The 21,171-nt window shown below is 51.0% G+C and overlaps 1 protein-coding gene across 1 annotated transcript; it reads right to left on the bottom strand.

Moving 5' to 3' along the window:
* Positions 1 to 18,966: 18,966 nt before the first annotated feature.
* On the bottom strand, positions 18,967 to 19,926 carry LOC136995987 (olfactory receptor 5B21-like). The gene has a single exon (XM_067316981.1). It carries the CDS (start codon positions 19,924 to 19,926, stop codon positions 18,967 to 18,969), a length of 960 nt encoding a protein of 319 aa, XP_067173082.1.
* Between the last annotated feature and the right edge of the window lie 1,245 nt (positions 19,927 to 21,171).

Here is a 21,171-nt window from a genome sequence, read left to right as displayed (position 1 = left end):
GCTTGGGGCTTGGGATCCTTGGCACCTCAGGAGGGTCACTGTCACTTGGTTTATCCAGGCCTTTGCTGTGAGGTCTCGTGCACACATTTCCTTTCTCAGGGGGCTCCCCAGGCTGCCCAGATTGTCAGCGTGGTCTTGCCCTGGACTCAGCTCTTTCTCCACAGTCCTGATCTACTATGCAAGGGGAAAAATAGAGTTCAGAGTAGACTGAGGTGTGACCAGAGGAAGTATCACTGAAGGGCAGGGAAAGCATCAGTTTATAATCACCCTCAGGACATTCAGTCCCAATCTTTTCTCTTTCAGACCAAATGCAGGCTTCATCCTGCAGCCACTGAAGCCAATGAAAAGCCAATGCCCCCCACATTGGTGTGCTTGAGCATGAGCCCTAATGCTTTAATTAAAAAGTTAGACTAGCAAAAACATGTTCTGCCCCTGCATAATCATATTCTTGGCCATGCTATTAGAGGTAGAGTAAATCAGAAGTCCCGCTGGAGCTCTCCCCCATGAGAAAGTCTGGGCACATCTGGCTCCAGCCACTTGACCAACGGCAGAAATGCCATTTTTGGGGGGTTGTTTTAAAATGTCTGCAGTCCCTTGGCACTCTGTTGATCACACTGCTCTCTCCAACGTGGGTAGTCTGCCAGTTCTGCCTTTTCTTCATTTTGCTTCTCTTTGGTTGAGGCTGCCAGGATATTTCCAGTGTCCCACTGCACTTGCCCTGCTGCCTGCACTTTTGCTAATACAACCCAGAATAACGGTGGCCATCTTTGCTACAACAGCACCCTGCTGCTTTCTTGCCAACTTGATGCCCACCGCAACCCCCAGGTCCTTCCCCAGATCCTCTTTCTTGTCCTTCTTGAAGATGGATGTCATGTTTGAGGAGGAGCTGGGGAGGGCCAGGGGCCAGGCAGTGGCTGCAGGGCTGTGTCAGCTCCTGCTGCACTGCTGGTCCCTGTGGTATAAGGAAAGGGGATGGGAGATGGGGCAGCACAGGGGTGGCAGCAGGTCAGCAGGGCGGGGGCAGGGGGCAGTGGATGCTGCAGCAAGGCTGGTGTTTCTGCAGTGCAGCAGCTATCACGTTCATCTCACATGCAAAAGTCCTGCACTGACCCCAGGCAGAAACAGGCCATTTCCCTGGTGCCCCTTCCCCCCCTCTCAGTAGGACAGGGACATGCAAGGAGGGCGCTCTGCCATATCCCTGCTCTCCGGAGAGCATTTCCCCAGGTCAGTGGGTCTGTGCATCAGTGCTGGACTGCTCGGACATTCCTGGACCCTCCCCTGTGATCCCCGTGAGGCCCCAAGCTGGCGGTGCTGCTCTGCAGAGCGAGTGGCTGTGGGGCAGCGGGGCCACAGGGTGACTCCACGATGGCTGTTGTGGTCAGGGTGGGAAGCAGACCCAGCTGGATGGGCATCATTGCACCTGACAACCCCCTACCAAGGGGTCTGTGGCCATGGACGATGCTCTGAGCAATCACAGGGCATTTCAAATGCTCAGGCTGTGTTCAGGGACGTCCCTAGAGCCAGCCCATGGTTTTTCATTGAAGGTGACACGAACCACTCTCCAGGCTCCCTTCTCTGTGCCTGCAGGGTTCACACTGCCTCCCATGGGATTGCAGAGCTCTCACTAGCCTGGACATTCAGTGGTTTATCGCTTTATCTTTGGGTGACTCCACTTGATCTTGTGACGCTCCATTCACTGCCCACCCCGAGGCACATGGTGCCCTTGGAGATGCCCTGTGCTCTCCTGGGGGAATCCATACTCCCTTTGAGAAGGACGGGCATCAGTCTCCAGCCCTGTCATATGGGAGATACCGCTTGACCATTCACCACCTCCAGGAGCACCAGGCACCCACAAGTGACAACTGAATCCAGCCTTCCTTCCCTGACAAATCACCCCTTGAGTTCATCGCCTTGAGCCCAGGAGATCCCCCAAAAAGCAACAGGCCCTTTCAGGGTGAAAGTCCTTGAGCACATTTTTGACTCCAGCTTTGGAAGAAGAGCCCAACCTTCAAGCACTGAACAGAGGAAGCCCTCTTTTATTAAAGAGACCACGTCTGCCACAGTGATAGACAAATTCCCAGAAGGCCTCTGGGTCAGAGAGACTGGGTTTGTGCTCCTGGAGAAGTGGAAGGAGTTCAGACCTTTGTGGACTAACATGATTATCACAGGGAGAATGCCCAAAGCACAAGAGTTGTCTGAGAGAAACTAGAAACCCTTGTGAAGAGGGCTGGGCAGCTTATTTCTGCTGAACTAGTACCAGCTGAATCAGTTTCCTCAGGGCATCTTTGAGCTCCTTGTTCCTCATGCTGTAGATGAGAGGGTTCACTGCTGGAGGCACCACCACATACCGAAGAGCCAGGAGTAGATCCAGCACTGGGGAGATGGAGGGGGGCTTCAGGTAGGCAAACAGGCCAGTACTGAGGTACAGGGAGACCACGGCCAGGTGAGGCAGGCACATGGAAAAGGCTTTGTGTCGTCCCTGCTCAGAGGGGATCCTCAGCACAGCCATGAAGATCTCCACGTAGGACAGCACAATGAAAACAAAACACCCAAAGAATAAACAGGCACTAAGCACAATAAGCCCAACTTCCCTGAGGTAGGAGTCTGAGCAGGAGAGCTTGAGGATCTGGGGAATTTCACAGAAGAACTGGGCCACTGTGTTGCCTTGCAGGGTGGTATGGAAAATGTGTTAGCAGTGTGCAGCAAAGAATACAGAAAAGCACTGCCCCAGGCAGCTGCTGTCATTTTGACACAGGCTCTACCACCCATGATGGTCCCATAGTGCAGGGGTCTGCAGATGGCAACAAAATGATCATAGGCCATGACTGTGAGAAGAGAAAACTCTCCTGTAAAAAAGAAGACAACCAGGAAGAGCTGGGCAGCACATCCTGAGTAGGAAATGGCCCTGGTGTTCCAGAGGGAGTTAGCCATGGATTTGGGGACAGTGGTGGAGATGGTGCCAAGGTCGAGGAGGGAGAGGTTGAGGAGGAAGAAGTACATGGGGGTGTGGAGGCGGTGGTCACTGGCTATGGCTGTGATGATGAGGCTGTTGGCCAGGAGGGCAGCCAGGTAGCTGCCCAGGAAGAGTGAGAAGTGCAAGAGCTGCAGATCCCATGTGTCTGCAAACGCCAGGAGGAGGAACTCAGTGAAGGAGCTGCCGTTGGACATTCCGCTCTCTCCAGGCATGGGGGACTGTCCGAAGAAGAAAAGACATTGAGAGGTTAGATGAGACTTTTCAAGTAAAAAATCCCCAAAATGTTCCAGTTCTCATGCAACCCCCCCACTTTGCCTCTGTCTTTATGGAGAGGATCTGTGCGCAGCTCCCTTCTTTGAGCTCCACTTTGCACTGGCAGAGTCTGCTCTGAGGAGCAGGGACTCCTGCCCATGAGCTCCAGAGGAGTCAGTCCAGCTGTAGAGTGGTGGGATACATGGCAATGGTTGTGACTAGCTCTGACAGTCACAGTTCCTCTCAGGTGAAATCCACTGGGCACGTGGAAGGGCTTTTCAGCATCTGCACCACCACTTCTAAAGAATGAGGTTGGAGGAACAGAGTTCACAGGATTTTTTAAAACTGTTTATTTTCTTTGAGATGCCCCTGTCACCCCTGGGGAGTGACCCTCAAAGGCAGCAATTCTCAGCATTTCTACTGTGAATCCTGAGAACAATGGATTCCCTGTCACTTGGTGCAGAGTGAGGACAGCTTGTCTGTCTATTAGCCTTCTTCCCAGCTGTCCTTTGCTCGCACCTCTTGGAGCTGGGGGATGATCGCTCTCATATGTTGCCCTAAAAAGAAACTAGCCCCTGCTGAGAGCAGACGAGTCCAGTTTCAAAACTGCAGATCTCCAACCATCTCTCCCTTTCTCAGGGCACCTGAGGGAGGTCTCCACACTCTCCTTCTAGCCAGGGACACACAGGGCTCTTTTCAGATGCCAATATACAGTTCCCCAACACCATCTCCATACTCTCAGCATCTCTGGCAGATTCTTCACAGGTCTCTTGGACAAAACAGAGATGCTATGAGGCAGCGGTGTCCTTCTGGAGGGCAGCTCGCAGCCTGGCAGGACACCACAGGGAAACGGTCAAAGGACAGTTAGGACTGAAGACGGGCTCTCCTTAAGGGAGAGTCGGCTCAATTCCCAACCCCACAGACTGCATTTCCTGGAACCGCATGGACTAGAAGGGGGCTGCAGACACCTCACTCCCAAGCAGACCCCTCTCTTGCACAACTCGCAGGGCAGGTGTCTGAACTGCAGCTGAAAACCCACCAAACCCAGGGAGCCCGAGAGAAGAACAGGAACAGCATGGAGGGGAGGGGAAACAAGGAGCAACCCCATGATCCTGCTGCCGAGGGAGGCAAGGAGAGAGGGGCAGATGGGCACTCAGGAAAGCCCTCACCTCACCCAGCTGGGCATGCTGCCTCGCAGATGGTGACAACACAGGGCAGTCACTCTCAGCCCCTGGACTCCATGGCTGTCAGGGCAGGGGCTCTGCTGGGTCAGAGAAGAGACATGGGGGGCTTGTTCGGAAGAAGCTGTCTGCATTGGAGGGACTGAGTAAGACTTGCTCAGATCCATTCTCCCATGACGATTCTGTTCACAGTTCCCTCTCATTTCCTGCCCACCTCTGCTGCCTGGCACTGTCCCTGCTGCCAGCTCTTACTCTGTCCCAACATCTTTTCCTTGCCGCTGCTCACAGACCCCATCCCACCCTCTGTGGCCTTCATTCTGCCCTACAGAAACCACCCAGGACAGGGCACTGGGCACAGGAATCTCTGTTCTCACAAGTTCTAAGGAGCAGGTCAGGAAAACTCTTATAAAGCAGTCAAGGTGCTGTCTGTAGGCTGAGGTGGGGTTGAAGGGGTTGATGAAGTTTCTCACAGACCAGAGGTCACTGAATTCATGACTGAATCTATCAGTCATAGGATGGGATGAGTTTAGAAGATCCCTCCAGGAACCTCAGTAGCATTGCCCTGCAGCCAGAGACTTACCGTGTCAGGAGCTGTGAAGATTCCCCCCATAATGAGCTCTCCTCTCTCCCCCCACTCCACACTGCCTTTCACTTCTCGCTGTCTTGTCTCATCTAATGTCAGCAGCAGCAGTCAGAGCCCGGAGCCCTGCTGCTCTTTGCAGAGGATCTGCTGCTGCACACAGCCGTCTCTGGGCAGTGCTGCCAGGTTGCTGTGAGCTCCTTCCATTGCAGGAGTCGTGCCCTGCCCAGGAGCAGGGGCCCAGCTGAAGTCCTGACTTTCTCTGTCCCTTGTGCTCCCTCCTCCTGGGAAGTGTTCCCTGAAGTAGACTAAAATCATCACCATTGGTCTCTTTCTCAACACTGAAGGAAGACTGATTCCAGCATTACGATTTGTCTCATCACAGCGTGGTTATCTGCAAGAAGTGGAAATGTCTCACTCCTAACTAGGCAGGAAGCTACTCGAGGACAAGAAGGGAGGTCATTTACCCATGGTTCAGGTTTTGATTCAGATGAGTCAATCTGGGCATCACATGCCCATTTAGAAGCCCCTGGCATACAGTGGGATTCAGCTCTCTCCCACCAACTCCACAAAAAAAAGCAGGAGGTGGGATTCTCCTTGCCCAAGCCAAAGTGTACACAAAACAGATGTCTGCATGTGAGATCCCTGTCTAAGCTCACGTTACAATCACCTGAGATGGAGGGTGGGAGTCAGTTGCTCACACACAAACACCTGGGGACAGTTGAAGAGACAGAGGTGGTCCCAGACATGTGCCAGTGTCTGCTTGCTCTGATGGAGCAACTGTGAGACCCACATCCTTCTGGAGCATGAGGTGGGGGCCAGGTGGGGAATTTCCTTGGCCTTGTCAAATGACCCCAGATGCCTAATACTACTAGAGCACCACTCACTAGGAAGCTGTGACACAAGCAGATCCCTACAGTGCAAAATCCTGATGTAATCCAGGGCAGACACTACATGTAATGACATAAAAATAGACTGGCAGGGCCATGTCAGATGTCTGGGGTGTCCAGCACAACTGCATGTTTCTAGCACATACAGTATGGCCCCTACAGGAAAGCCATGCCCTTTTGGAGTTGTGCTGGGCAAGTGCCCCAGGGCATCTTGGGTTTCCTTCCTGTGCCCAAACAAATGAATCCTACCTCTGTTTTCGGGCACAGTCTGTACTGCCCACATCCAAGCGTGCTGCATTGATGGGAGGCACATCACACCAAGGTCTCCACTCATGTCCCTGTGCTCTTAAAACCTTCTAGTTCTCTTCTCCCTCACCCTCTTTTCACCCCCAGATGACATAAACAGGGCCTGTGCTAATGAGGTCCACAGGGTCATTGGATCGCAGGCTGTCCAGGCCAGGGACTTCTTCAGTGGCACCTTATCCTGCCTGGACATTGGTTCACCTCTGTCACAGGCCCCAAGGTGCTGCAGAGTCAACTCAGGCAGCTAATTCCTCTCCTGCCATTCCTGCATGGCCCAGCTCTGTTTCTCCATGGCCTTGGGCACTGCAGGCTTTGCTCTCTTAGTGGGAACCTCCTTTCACCATGACATTGCCACCTGCTTTGTATGCCAGCATGGCTCTGCTCTGAAGTGGGGCCATCGCACGCACAGTGTCCTTGGCCCCTGGTAACAGGTTGCACCATGACCAATCTGACTGAAACATTGCTAGAGTACTGAGATGTGGTGGGATCACTTGCACGATAGGAGAGCCCTGATGGTAGGGTACAAACTCTTCAGGAGCGACCAACGGGGAAGATCAGGAAAGGGGATGTCCTTTGTATGAAGGGACAGCTCAGACGTGTGGAGCTCCTAACACATTAAGGCAAGGGTTTGGGTGAGAGCTTGTGGGTGACAAGGGTGACAACGCAAAGGGAGTTACAGACCACCCAATCAGGGTGAGGAGGTGGATGCACTCTCCTTTAAGCAATGTGAGAAATTCTGTGGATCACAGACCCTGGTTCTTATCGGGGGGACTTTAATCCCCCTGACATGAACTGGAAGGACAAACAGCAGAGTGCAAGCAGGCCAGGAGGTTTCTGGAGAGCATCAGGAACAGCTTCTTAGCACAAATGCATGATTTGTGATGCTTCTTTGTCTCTGAAAACTTCAAACAGGGAGGAATTGATCAGGGATGGTACAGTCGGTGTCTGCCTTGCCTCCAGTGATGAAGGAAAAGTAGAGTTCCAGATCCTCAGTGGAGTGAGGAAGGATAGTAGAGGAGCACAGACCCTGGACTTCAGAGGGGCAGACTTGGGCCTGTTGAGGGGACTGGTGGGGGATCCCATGGGAGGCAGTTCTGAAGGGCCCAGCAGCTCAGGAAAGCCAGCAGGTCTTTAAGGACAGCACCCAGCAAGCACAAAAATAGTCCATAGTGATACTCAGTAAAACTAGCAGACATCTTGGGGGATCAGCTTGGCTACACTGGGAACTCAGGACTGAGCTCCAGGGCAATAAGGAAGCAGAAGGAAGGAGCGGCTGCAAAGATGGTATTTAGAAATATTGTCCAGTGAGAAGGGATGGTGTTAGGGAAGCCAAAGCTCCCCTAGGATTGCCCATTGCAGGGAACATCAAGAGCAGGAAGAAGAGCTGCTACAGCTTCAGCTTCAGAAAAGAGTAAAAAGGAAAATGTTGGCTCACTACTGGATCAGGCAAGGAATCTATTAACAGCAGATGCAGATAGGTGTGAGGAGCTCAATGCCTTCCTGGCTTCAGTCTTCACCAACAAGTTCTCCTAGGCTGTTGTGCCTGGTCAGGAGTCCAGAGGGGGAAAAAAGAAGCAACCAATGCTGGGTGATGACTGAGGGAAGGATGACTTGCAAGAACTCAACCCATACACATCTATGGGACCAGATGGGCTGCACCTGAGGACATTGAGAGGGCTGGCTGCTATCACAACAAGGCCAGTCTCTGTCATCTTGGAAAGGTTGTGGAGATCAGGAGAGGCCCCAATGACCAGAAGAAGGAGCATGTTGTGCCCATCATCAGAAAAGGCCACAAGGACAACCCAGGGGGCTGCAGGCTGTTCAGCCTCTCTTTGGTGAGGAGTGTTTCATGGAGTGAATCATCTTGCATCATATTTCTGGGCACCTGAAGGAGAAGAAGGTGCCTGGGAACTGTGAGTGTGGATTTACTGCAGAGAAATGATTCCTGACCAACCTGATTGCCTTCTGCGATAAAAGATCTGTACTTGGTGAGGAGAGGAGAGTAGTGGGTGTCATTTACGATGATTTTAGGAAGGAGTTTGACACTGTCTCCAAGAATATTCTTGTATACAAATAGGGTATTATGATAGGCTGGGCAGGCAACCGGGTGGGTCAAAAGCTGGTTGGATGATCGAGCTCAGAGGGCTTTTGTGAATGAGTGGTGCTTTACCTGGAAGACAGTGACAGGTGGAGCACACAGGGCTCTATACAGGGACCTGTCCTGTCTAACACATTCATCAGTGACCTTCAGAACACAACTCTCATCACATTTGCAGATGGCACTTAATCAGGAGAACAGTCATAAGCTCGAGCGCTGCCATCCAGATGGACCTCAGCAGGCGGGAGGAATGGGTGGCCAGTACCTTTGTGAAATTCAAAACTAAACAAACACCAGGTCCTGCCCCTGGGGCAGACCAACACCCTGCAGTGATACAGGCTGGGCAGTGCCCAGCTGGGCAGCAGCTCTGCAGAAAAGGATGCGGGATAAACACATCCAGTTAAGATTTGTGTTTCTGTATTGAGGAAAACATCATCACCAGAAGTGTAACCTGTCAATGGCAACCCCCAGAAGTCTAGAAAGTGGAGGATGTACTCCCACTGAAGTCTGCTGATGGAAATCGGTGCAGTTGTCTTCCCAAAGTGACCAAAACACAAGATGGAATTCAGATTCCTAATTTGTAAAGGTTTGGCCCTTATGAAGAAAGAACTGATATTGTAGTTAAGGCATTCAAGTGCTAAATCCATTTCTATTACGAACACTGTGACACCTATCTTTTGCAATGGCAGACTGTCAGAAGGCATGCTGTTGGAAAAAAGATCTTGATTGCCTTGCACTTTGCAAACATTGCATACATTTGGCTCAAGATATAAATAACTATCCTGAAATTGCCAGAATTATTCTCTCAGGCAAAATTAAACATCTGTCTAAGAAGCCTGTGTGTGTGGGAATGGGGGGAAGGCTGGGCCTGAGTGAATCTCTGGACTCAGAAAACACTTTTGGACAAATGTTTTCAGTGCTGTTTGCTGCCACAGGAAATTCTAGAAGATTCAGGTAGGGTGCCCTCCTGATGACAGTATCCATTTGCTTGGGAAAGCACAGCATTCAGGTGCTTCAAGGATACATAAGTGAACAGGAAACCGAAAAAGGAAAGCTACTGATAGGAATAGATCTTTGGGGAGATTTGCATGGCATCCAGCTGGTGTTGCAAGCTACCAAACTGGTGCCTATGCTGGACCATTCTGTAACAGTGTAGTAAATGTAGCTTTCAATGAGAGTCCAAGAGCCTCCCACTGTATATGGAATGCGGAATATAAATGATAGTTGGTGCTGTCCTTTGGGCTTCCTGGATGCTGGTGTCCAAGTCAGTCTGGAGCACAAGCAGCATGACACAGGCAGGAAAGCTGAGGGCAGGCACTGTCAAAGGAGCCTGGTTATGAATCATAATTTCCAAGTTCATTTTGTAAGAGGTAACAACCGTCCGTCTGTCTGAAGAGCTCCCCAGCTCACAGCCTGCTGTCTCATTTCCAGAGGCTCCTTCAGACCAGGTTCCTTGCTGGGGAAGATCAAAGGCCATTGCCTGCAGGTGGTACCTCAAGCACATAAGCAGACAAGCCTCTACCCCATGACCAAAGCAGCAAGCATCCTTTCCCAGGATGCATTTCACTGTGCCTCTGATCAGATGAGCAACACTCAGGCAGTTCTGGTCCCCAGGAGGAAAGTGCTAGCAGTAGATGTGGGCACTGACTGGACATTGCTGGCAGATGACCACAGAGGCAGCCATCACATAACCCGAAGGGAGATAATCCTCTTATGTGGCAGATGAGCATCCAACCATGTAACATATCTGCCCATGCTTTAAGAACTCTCAAGTGCTTCCACTAAAGGTGCAGATGCTGTAATACAGGGATGTCAAAGAACAGAATCCATTTCCTGCCTAAAAGTAAAAAGGAACAGAACAGCACCAAGTCTATTTATGCTATATAACTTTCTCCTTAAGAAAAAGGCACAGATGTAGAAATAGAAGTGCTGAAATGCTTTTAGTGCCTCCAATGGGGCATTTCAGGCTGCAGCATTGTTTATATTTGGTAAATGTAGCCAACTAAAGGAAATGTTTATATGAATCAACAAGCGTACAATAACTGTTCCTCTTAAGTACAATGAAAGAAAGGAAACACATTTCTTCCCCCCCCCCCCAAAAAAAAGGCAGCGTTACAAGAAAGGAGGCTAGGAGAAGGGCATGAGATACAGTCAAGCTGATGCAGAACCACCTCTTGGGAGCTACAGAGTCTTACGAGGAGACGAAAACCACAGTCTGAATCCCACTGAGGTCAGCAGGAGCTCTTGCCATGGAGAAAAGTTTATGAAGAGCGTCTTCCAGCTCCCTGAGCTGACAGCAACCTCCTGCCTGTTGAATTTGGAATGGAAAAAACAGTCATGCACAACAGCATCATTTGATGTCCTTCAGTCTAAAAGAAATGTGGATTTTCAGGCAGAAATGATAGGAAGCACATTAAAACCAGGCCACCTCCTTACCATGAGTGACACCTACCTCACTTGAGTCAATGAATCCTAGGCGATTAAAGAAGCAAAAAGGTGCCAGAGTGCATCTTTCTTCAGGGGAGGTGGTGCTAGCAAATAGAGCGGACAGGTCCAGCGTAGGAGCTGCCAACTTCTCCAGAGCACCTACTCCTGCAGGCTCCAGGGGAGACCTTTGCCTGTAGCCTGGCTCTCCCACTGTTTGACTACACAAACCCATACAGGTTTTTTTTGTTGTTGCTTTTGTTTTTGTTTACTTAAAAGGATGGACAACACATTTCCTTGGTTTTGAGTCACTTCAGGAATACTGTGTTTTAAATCAACATGACTATGAGTGTGTGGATCTTTTTGGTGAAGGCTCTTTCCTTCCTTTTGGTCAGTAATAACAACGTACTTTATTGGAACTCCAGTACTGAGCTTCAGCTTCATGCTTACTTCTTTCATGTATTGATATAACCTTCCCTTCCCGACCAGCTTTTCTCTACTCTTTATTCTCCCATCCCCTCACTCTTCAAACAGCCAAGGCTGTTTGCAAGGACCCAGCAGTTTGAGTCCAAGGGACAGAGACATTTACTTGTTGCAGTTAAGGAATGTTTCCTCTTGTCTAGTAGGCATTTGATGAGACAATTCAGCCTCAGAACCCTGAAGGTGATTCCTCATCACTGTACATTGCATCCTCTTTTAAAATATGATTAATACCACCTGAAAGACAAGAGATGTTGGTTAACTTCCCTGAATAGTCCATATCCCTCACTTGCACTGGTACAGCTTCCAAATTAGTGCTGAAATACATTCTCTTGCATTTTGTGATTTAATGGGAATATGCTATATTCTTAAGTCTTGCTCCTACCACACAGCACAGGAGACTCTACAAGTCTCTGCAAAGCTCTCCTGAATATCCTGATTTGGCTAAATGTCTTTCTCCAGTGCTGAAAACATCTCTTCTCCCAGGAAAAAAAAATAGATGATGATCAGAATGCCTTCTGTAGTTCCTAGACATGTAAAGAATACACGCGCGCACACACACACACACACACGTAACATATATATATATGATATATATATATATGTGAATGATATATATATATCTGTGATATGTATATATGTATATCCACATATAGGGGTGTGTGTGTGTGTATTGGTTATATATATATATATATTTCATGACAGAGCACTTGTGTAGAACAACAGACTCCCCACACAACTGCAGGAACTGTGTTTTTGTGGCTGTGTGCTGCGTGCGCTTCATTTCTACCAGCTGATAAGTGTTTCTTTCTAAATGCAACAGCAGTCTCCTCCTTTCAGTGTCCAAAATGTGCCAGAGAAGCCAACCAAATCCCTGCTTGCATGAACTTGGTGATGAGTCTATTCCACGCACTTCAGGCACCCTGATGGATCCACAGCAGCGGGAGCCCGGCACAAGCCCCCTGCCCAGCGCAGCCTGGGGGTGGCTCAGGCCTCCCTGGAGAGCCCCAGCCCAGCAGGGAACAGCCCTGCAAGGCCAGTGTGTTCCTGGCCTGTCATCTTCAGAGGCAGAAGTGGCCTCACCAGCCATTTCACAGCCCTGGTGCTGCTGCTCAGCTGCTCAGGCTGAAGTGACCTCACAGCTGCTTTGCTGATGCCCTTCCTGCTGCTGGCCTGTCCAGGACTCAGGCAGAAGTGACCTCACAGCCTACACTCAAGCCATAAACCTGCTTCTGGCCTACCAGCAGCAGACAGAGGTGACTTCACGTGAACCGACAGCAAGCAAGGGCCTGCTGACAGCATACGATCTATAGAGAAGGACGTGAGCTCACTCTCAGCATCACAACCATGTCCCACTTCTGGCAGATCAGGTACTGAAGCAGCAGTGACCTCACAGTCAACATCCCAAGCACCTTCCTGCTACTTGCCTATCAGGTGCTCAGGCAGAAGTGGCCTCACAATACATTTCACAGCCATCTTCCTGCGGTTGGTCTATAAGCTTCTCACATTGGAATGACATCACAGCCACTTTGCTGACCCTGTGCCTGCCAGTGGCCTCTCATTTCTTCAGGCATCAGTGACCTCACAGACAACAGTGAAGCCATTAACCTGCTTCTGGCCTAACAGCAGCACAGGCAGAGGTGACTTCACAGGAACCTACCCCAGCCAAGAGCCTGCTGATGGCCTATCAGGTACTGAGGCAGAAGTGACCTCACAGTCAGCATCGAAGCCATGTGCCTGGGTCTTCTTGTCTATCAGGTACTGAAGTGGCACTGACCTTACAGGCCCACATCTGAGTCATGTGCCTGGGCCTATCATTTCCTCAGGCAGACGTGACCCCACAAGCACAATCCCCAGCCATGTCCCTGCTGCTGGCCCGTCATGTTCTCACACAGAAGTGACCCTGTCATTGACTCTCTGGAAGGTGGGGAAGGGTTTTTCCCCAAGATTTGCTTGCTTCTGCAGTGGCATCCCAGGAGCTGGGAGAGGGCCGAGGAGGTAGCGGTGCCCTGGCCCCAGGCACCCGTCAGCACCTTCCCCTTGTGATTCATGGGACCTGTCCCTCCTCCCTCCAGCCCTCTGACCAGCCAGCTGCTCTCCAACAGGGTGACAAGAGCCTGAGGTCTCCTTGCCGATCCTGAAAGCATGGTCCTGATGGACTCCCATAAGCACTGCTGGCTTCCCAAGTGCCTGGCCCAGGGAGTGTGTGCAGGGGTGTTATCACAGCTACATGCTTGGAAGGAACAGGAAGGGCCAGGCCCATCTGTGCCCATCCAGATGGCTGCAGGGAGCACTCTGGGGACTTGGTTTAGTTCAACACAATGAAAGTCTGGGTGTAGGGTGCTCCTACACGTAGGTGCACTCCCCAGTGCTGAGAAGCTAAAAAGAAAGTTTCAGGTTTAGGGAGAAAAGCAGAGAAATACTGCAGGTCTCATACAGGTGAGATGTTATGGGATCTGCTTCTGAGGGTGCTTCAATGATGACTGTGATATGACTCAGGTCCCTTGTGAGCCACACAATGGAGGCATCTCATAGTCTTCAGCCACCCAGTACTTTAAGGTCCCAGGCTGAAATCTTTGCCTGAGTGCCCAGGAAATCCCCCTTTGGCTGGAAGGGGTCTCTCAGATCCTGCTGTCCTCCATCCCACAAGGGGTGTCAGGAAAGCTTATTCAGAAGTGACCTGCATGAAGGGACAGAGTGCAAGTTTGTTGATGATACAAAACTGGGAGGAGTGGCTGATACACCAGAGGGCTGTGCTGCCATTCAGAGAGACCTGGAGAGGCTGGAGAGCTGGGCGGAGAGGAACCTCATGAAGTTCAACAAAGGCAAGTGCAGGGTCCTGCACCTAGGGAGGAATAATCCCATGCACCAGTACAGGTTGGGGGTTGACCTGCTGGAAAGCAGCTCTGCGGAGAAGGACCTGGAAGTGCTGGTGGACACCAAGTTAAGCATGAGGCAGCAATGTGCCCTTGTGGCCAAGAAGGCCAATGGAATCCTGGGGTGCATCAGGAAGAGTGTTGCCACCAGGTGGAGGGAGGTGATTCTCTCCCTCTCCTCAGCCCTGGTGAGGCCACATGTGGAGTACTGTGTCCAGTTCTGGACTCCCCAGTGCAAGAGAGACACAGAGCTACTGGAGCAAGTCCAGCAAAGGGCTCTTAAGATGATGAGGGGACTGGAGCATCTCTCTTATGAGGAAAGGCTGAGAGAGCTGGGTCTGGTTAGCCTGGAGAAGAGAAGAAACAGTATTGGCTCCAGTACTGCTCCCTGGGGGACACCATTAGTGGCTGGCCTCCAGCTGGACTCTGTGCCACTGATGACAACCCCCTGAGCCCAGTACTTCAGCCAGTTGTCAGTCCACCTCATTGACCACTTATCTAGCCCATCCTTCATCTGCTAGTATATGAGGATGTTATGGGCAACAGTGTTGAAAGCTTTACTGAAGTCAAGGTAGACAACATCCACTGCTCTCCTCTCATCCACCAAGCCTGTCACCTCATCATAGAAAACTAATTAAACATGATTTCTCCTTTGTAAATCCATGCTGACTACTCCCAGTCACGCTCCTGTCCTTCATGTGTCTGGAAATAGTATCTAGGATTAGTTGCTCCATCATCTTCCCAGGGATCGAGGTGAGGCTGACCTCCCTGTGGTTTCTTGGATCCTCCTTCTTCTTCTGCTTGAACACAGGGGTGACATTTTCTTTCTTCTAGTGCTCAGGAACCTCTCCCAGGCAACACAACCTTTCAAAGATCCATCAGCACTCACAGGTGCATCCCATCGGCACCCATGGTCTTGTGTAGGTCCAGTTTGAGTGTTCCCTAACCTGATCCTCTTCCACCAAAGGAAAGTCTTCATTGCTCCGGACTGCCCTCTGATCTCAGGGGCCTTGGCTACCTGAGGGCTGGTCTTACCAGTAAAGCCTGAGGTGAAGAAGGAAATCAATATTGTCAGGAGGGCCTCTGCTACATTTAGCAGTGGGTCCACATTTTCCCTGGTCTTCATCCTGCTTATGTACTTGTAGAAGCCTTTCATTGTCCCCTTAACGTTCACATCCTGTTTGAACACCAGGTGGGCTTTTGGTTTCCTAACCAATCCCTGCATGCTTGGACCATGTCTCTGTATTCCTCCTGGGTCGTCTGTCCTTGCTTCCAGCTCTTGTACACTTCCTTTCCATGCCTGAGTTTTGTCAGGAGCTCTTTGTTCATCCATGCAGACCTGCTGCTGCCTATGCAGCATTTCCTGCTTCTTGGGATGGACCATTCTTGATTTTGGAGTAGGGCATCCTTGCAAAATCAGCCTGCTCTCTTGAACCCCTCTTCCCTCCAGGGCCATATCCCATGGGGCTCTTCCAAGAAGGCCAAAGTCAGCTCTCCTTAAGTCCAGGGTTGTGATTCTGCTTTTTGCCCTGCTCTCTCCTTTCAGGATCCTGAACTGCACCATCTTGTGGTTGCTGCAGCCAAGGCTGACCCCAGCTACCACGTCCCCAACCAGATCTTCCTTCTTTGTAAGCATGAGGTCCAGCACAGCTCCTCTCCTTGTTGGCTCTTCAATCACCCGTGTCAGGAAGTTGCCTTCAGTGCACTCCAGAAACCACCTGGACTGCCTGTGCCCTGCTGTATTGTCCCTCCAGCAGATATCAGGGTGGTTCATGTCCCCCATGAGAACCAGGGCCTGTGAAAGTGAGGCTTCTTCCAGTTGCCTGAAGAAGGCCTCATCTATTTCTTTTTCCTGATGTGGTGATCTGTAGCAGACACCCACTACCATGTCACCCATGCTGGTCTGCCCACTAATTCGGACCCATAAGTTCTCAGCTGGCTTCTCACCCATCTCAGCAGAGCTCCAGGCCTTCCTGCTGCTCTCGCACACAAAGACAGCTCCCCCTCCTCACCTTCCCAGCCTGCCCTTCCTAAAGAGCTTCTATCCACCCATCACAGCATGCCAGTTGTGTGAGCTATCCCACCACATTCCCACAATCCCAGTGAGATCGTAGCCCTGTGACTGCACACAGACTAATTCCTCCTGTTTCTCCACCCCCCCACCATGCTGCCTGTGCTAGTGTGCAGGCACTTCAGAGAGGCACCCTGGCGTACTGGCTTCCTAGAAAGGACACGGGAGCTTTCAGGCACCGGAGCAAACTAGACACACGCGTGCCCATGGGAGCAGGGGAATGTCCTTGTGGGGTTGTTCGCCTTCATCTTGGAAAGGTCATGATGCTCGGGAAGTGGAAGTGATGGCTGCAAAAAGGCAAACACCACACCCACCTTCAAGCAGAGCAGTAACTGGGGGCAGGGCACAGCTGGACAAGTGCACTGAGCAGCAGCACTTTTACATGGCACTACTCCCTTTCGTCATCCCTCCTCTCCATTTTCCCACACTGTCTCCTCTTTGATTCAGCTTCATCTCTTCCTCTCCCTGCCTTTGGCCCATGCACTACAATTCCCGTAATTAATGGGATACTTTTGTCTCCTTGTGATCAGTGACAGAGTCCTGCTGGACCCTCTGCAGGGTTATATTGGGGAAGTTCCTTCAATGCCTGCCATCAGTGACCTGAGAGTTCCAGTCTCTGTCACCTACCGCTTGATACTCTGGAGGGTCTGGCTGCTATTCAGAGGGACCTCGACATGCTGAAGAATGGGGCTTATAGGAGCCTCCTGAAATTCAGCTAAGGCAAGTGTGGTGTCCTGCACCTGGGGTGTAGTAACCCCAATAGCCTCATGCAAAGGGTCCACTGAGGGCCAAGTGTTGAGGGAACAGCTTTGCAGAAGAGGACCTGGGGCTCTTGGTGAGCAAGCTGAAGAGGAGTCACCAGTGTGCCCTGGTGGCTAAGGCCATCAGCCTAGTTTGGACTCCTAAGATGCCGCTGGCTAAGGGTGTTGAGATCTGTGGGCAACCAGGCCCCAAAGCCCACCCCACCATGAGCTCTGGAGGAGAGCTGGCTAAAGGCATTCCAGCAGGGAAGGAAGGCTCAGGAGGGAAGCCAGCTCCTCCAAGGGAAAAGGAATTGGACAAGGCATGGCTGTCCCCATCTCCTTAAAAGAAAGTGAGGAGTAAGGAGCAGAAATGCAGCTGGAGCCAGGGGAACAGAAATGGAGCAGGGGCTTGCTGATTCCCTAGGGGCAGGGGAGAGAAGGGTACGGGGCGGGAGATCCAAGGCATTGCTTGCACCTCTTGTTTTAGCCCTTCCAAACAGGAACTGTCCACCTCACCCCAGCCTCTCCTGCTCCTCTTGCAACCAGAGAAACCATGGCCTCTTACCTCGCCAGCCCATCTGCTGCATCTCCAGCTGGTTCTTGAGGCCATGCCTGACCAGAGGAGAGGTTGGGTGGGAGTAACACGTAAAGCCCTGTCGCGAAGGAGTGATGCACTTCACTCGTAAGAGGGAAGCAGCACTGTGTTTATTGTGGTAAGATAGCGACTTAACAAAGTTTAATCATAAATAAGAATGATTTAACGAGGTTCAATAGGCAAGGTTCACTCAGTTATTTACTGCATGAAGGACAGGGTCAGATGCATGTGCAACGGAGACCCTCCCGTTGAGTCACGAGATTCAGAAAGGACCCCCTTGTTTTCTAAACTCCTTCTGAGAGGACCCTGGGTGCGGCTGGATCCAGTCTTAGTCTCAGACTTGGTCAATGGTTCATGTCTAAAGGAGTGTGAAGGAGACCCTCCCGTTGAGTCATGAGGTTCAGAAAGGACCCCTTGCTTTCTAAACTTCAGAGAGGAGTCTGGGTGCGGCTGGGTCCAGTCTTAGTCTCAGACTTGATCAACGGTTCATGTCTAAAGGAGTATGTGTGAAGGGGACCCTCCCGTTGAGTCACGAGGTTCAGACTGGACCCCCTTGCTTTCCAAACTCCCCCTTGGAGGAGCCTGGGTGCGGCTGGATCCGATCCTAGTCTCAGGCTTGGTCAGCGGTTTATGTCTAGGGGATTATGTGCACAGTTAATCAGAGATATAATTCAGCAAAGTTTCTGAAGTTCACAAAAGTTCAGCATGCTATTAATCACTTACCGAGGATCTGTCATGGGTCAGGAATCTCTCAACCTTGAGGAGTAACCTTGAGAGGCATCCCTGCTCAAGAGGAGGTTCTGCAGTGCAGCCCGCTGCCATGCAGGAGAGCTCAATGGGCTCTGGGCTGCCTGCAATTGATGGGGGGGGGATGAGGGATGATTGACTCATAGTCATATTTGCACGCTAGATGGGTCTTAGTTGGCGTATGCTCAATTAGTCCCTGTGCTGTTTACAGGGAGGTCAGGTTGAGGGGGAGAGAGCACATCAGTGGGGGGGAAAGGAGCACACCGTCACAAGCCCCCAAAATGGAGAGGGTCCAGTTTTCTGCTGGAAGGACAATGGAAGGGCACCTTCACTGAAAGCTGTATTCTGGCCCCGGAAATAGACAACACTGAGGGAGATGGATCCCATCCCCGGGCCCACAGCAAGAAAGACGTCTCCATGTTTGCACCTGGAAGGCACTCACATGTCTTTCCAAATTCCTTCTTCTATCTGTCTTCTTAATGAAAAACAAAACAAAACAAAACAAAACTTGAAGCTCTCAGCCGCTGAAATATATAAAGCCACAATCCCTTTATTATGAAGGAAAATGCAGAGCCATGGCATTTTTCACATTCACTTCTAAATAAGAATCTTTTTCTCCAAGGATCTTTCCCTTTCATGCCTGTGCCACTCCACAGGCAGTCTCAATGCTAAGCACTTCTGAAGATGACACTGGCAGCCAGCATTTGCCTTTGTGAAAGAGCTGAGAGAGATTTGTGCTCAGTGTCAACCACCTAGCATGAGCTCTGAGTGCAGGCCAGAGCTTTCCTAAGTGCTTCCCTCAGGGCCTCCCTGACCTCCGTGTTCCGCAGGCTGTAGATGAGGGGATTGACCAGGGGTGTGAGGACGGTGTAGAAGAAGGAGAACACTTTGTTGAGCTGCCTCAGCTGGGGGGTTCTGGGCATCAGGTAGACAATGATGAGGGTGCCATAGAAAACAGTGACAACGATGAGGTGAGAGGAGCAGGTGGAGAAGGCCTTTTGCCTGCCCACGCTGGACAAGATCCTCAGGATGGCAGCTATAATGCACACGTAGGAGGCCAGTGTGAACAGGAAGGGGAGGACAGCACTCAGGAAAGACACTGTGAAAGACAGGAATGTGATCTTTCTCGTATCACTGCAGGAGAGTGCGAGTAATGGGGTAAGATCACAGAAGAAGTGATCAATTGCCTTGGGGCCACAGAACTTCAACTGGGATACAAAAGAAGTTACTACTGTGGTGACTAGAAATCCCACTAGCCAAGACCCAGCAACCATCTGAAGACAGACCTTCCAGGTCATGAGGCTGGCATAGAGCAGGGGCTGGCAGATGGCCAAGTACCGATCATAGGACATCATGGCCAGCAGGTAACACTCAGTAGTTGCCAAACTGCCAAAGAAGTAGAACTGAGCAATACAGCCGTGAACAGAGATGGTCCTGTTCCCAGTCAGGAAGGTGACCAGCAGCCGGGGCAGGATGGTGGAGCTGTAGCAGGTCTCCAAGGAGGACAGATTGCCCAGGAAGAAATACATGGGAGTGTGCAGGTGCTGGTCTGCCACCACCACCACAGTGACGAGGCTGTTCCCGACCACAGTCACCAAGTAGATGATGAGCGAGAGAAGGAAGAGCGGTGTCTGGAGTGTGGTTACATTCCCCATTCCCAGCAGGAGGAACTCCATCACTGATGTCTGATTATCCCACTCCCCTTTCTCCATGTAGTGCTGTGGTCTTCCTTTTTCACACTTTCCATGAAGGGGAGCTGCAAGAAAGAACAGGCATTGCTCCACTAAATTAAAAAAGGAAAGGATCATAGTATCACAGGATAATTCAGGCTGAAAGGCACCTCAGGGGAGCTGTAAAGGGCATTTCTGCCAGAGAAAAGAACCATATCCTTCTGCTCTCTCAACGTTGCGTGTTTGCGCTCTGTGCTTAGTGAAAGCACAGAAATACTTCCTTCCAGATTGAAGTAATCCTCAACCCAGGAGAGCCCCTTCTGACCACAGAGGTGAGCTAAATAGAGAATGTGCATTTACTCACATTTAGACATTCTGCTTTCCTATTCCCAAGGGTTTTCTGTGGATGTCAAAGCCTAGTTTTGGGGGCTGAGATCTTTCTGTTCTGATAAGAAAAGAGGAAGTTGGGTCAGAGAAAACAAGCCTCCCAATCTGGAACAACCTTTTTGTGTGAAGTTTGCCATGTCAGTGAGTCTCTCTGAGACCCAGCTGCCCTCTAGAAATGCCATTTTTTTCCATTGAAAAGAAGCAGGTGAAGAGCTGCCAGCCTGGATGTAGAGAGGGTTGACACGGGGATTATCGGAAAGGAACTTAAAAGTGCATTGTACGTTATATTTAGGAACGTGAAAAAGAAGTGAAAGCCTGAATGCAAGGAAATGGGTACCTCTGAGCAAACCAGCCAAAAAGAAAATGACTTTGAAAAGGGAGGAAGGGGAAAGGACAGGGAGGATCATTTGCTTGACAACTTTCCCTCCTTAGCGGTGGTTCCCGAGGGCTCTGGGGCTGCGTCCCTGCACACCCCAGCCCAATAGCTGGACCTCAGCACAGCCAGCTGTGCTCATGGGGCTCCCTGCTCAGCACTGCTGGGCACCGGGATGGGGGGCCCAGGGCGCTGAGGAAAGGGGGGGCAGGAGCAGGGTCAGGGGCATGGGCAATGCCAGGACATGCCTGACTGCATGGTCGGGGAAAGTCCATGCTTGAGACACACAGTCCTCTGCCTGGTGCCCTTCCTGGGGTTCTCACAAAAATAGTGATAGAGAAAATCATATCCCTGCTATTCCCTTCCTCTCCCTTTAGACTTTTCAGTGAGTTGGAGATGTGCAAGCAGATGCCTGGACTGTTCAGAGAGTTCTTGCGATGGGTGAGCTTCCACACTCTCACCCATCTCCTAGGCTTTCCCTAGAGGCCTTAACAATAGACAGCAGTAAGAGAGGTTTCCAGAATCAG

Source organism: Apteryx mantelli, unplaced genomic scaffold (assembly GCF_036417845.1).
Source record: "Apteryx mantelli isolate bAptMan1 unplaced genomic scaffold, bAptMan1.hap1 HAP1_SCAFFOLD_20, whole genome shotgun sequence".
In the NCBI taxonomy this organism is placed as follows: Eukaryota; Metazoa; Chordata; class Aves; order Apterygiformes; family Apterygidae; genus Apteryx; species Apteryx mantelli.
Note: the sequence above shows the minus strand (reverse complement) of the source record. Positions and strands in the feature narration are given on the sequence as shown.

Bases quoted from the DNA above. Each gene is read 5' to 3' on its own strand.
- LOC136995987 (XM_067316981.1), bottom strand. From the start codon at position 19,926: ATGGAGAAAGGGGAGTGGGATAATCAGACATCAGTGATGGAGTTCCTC.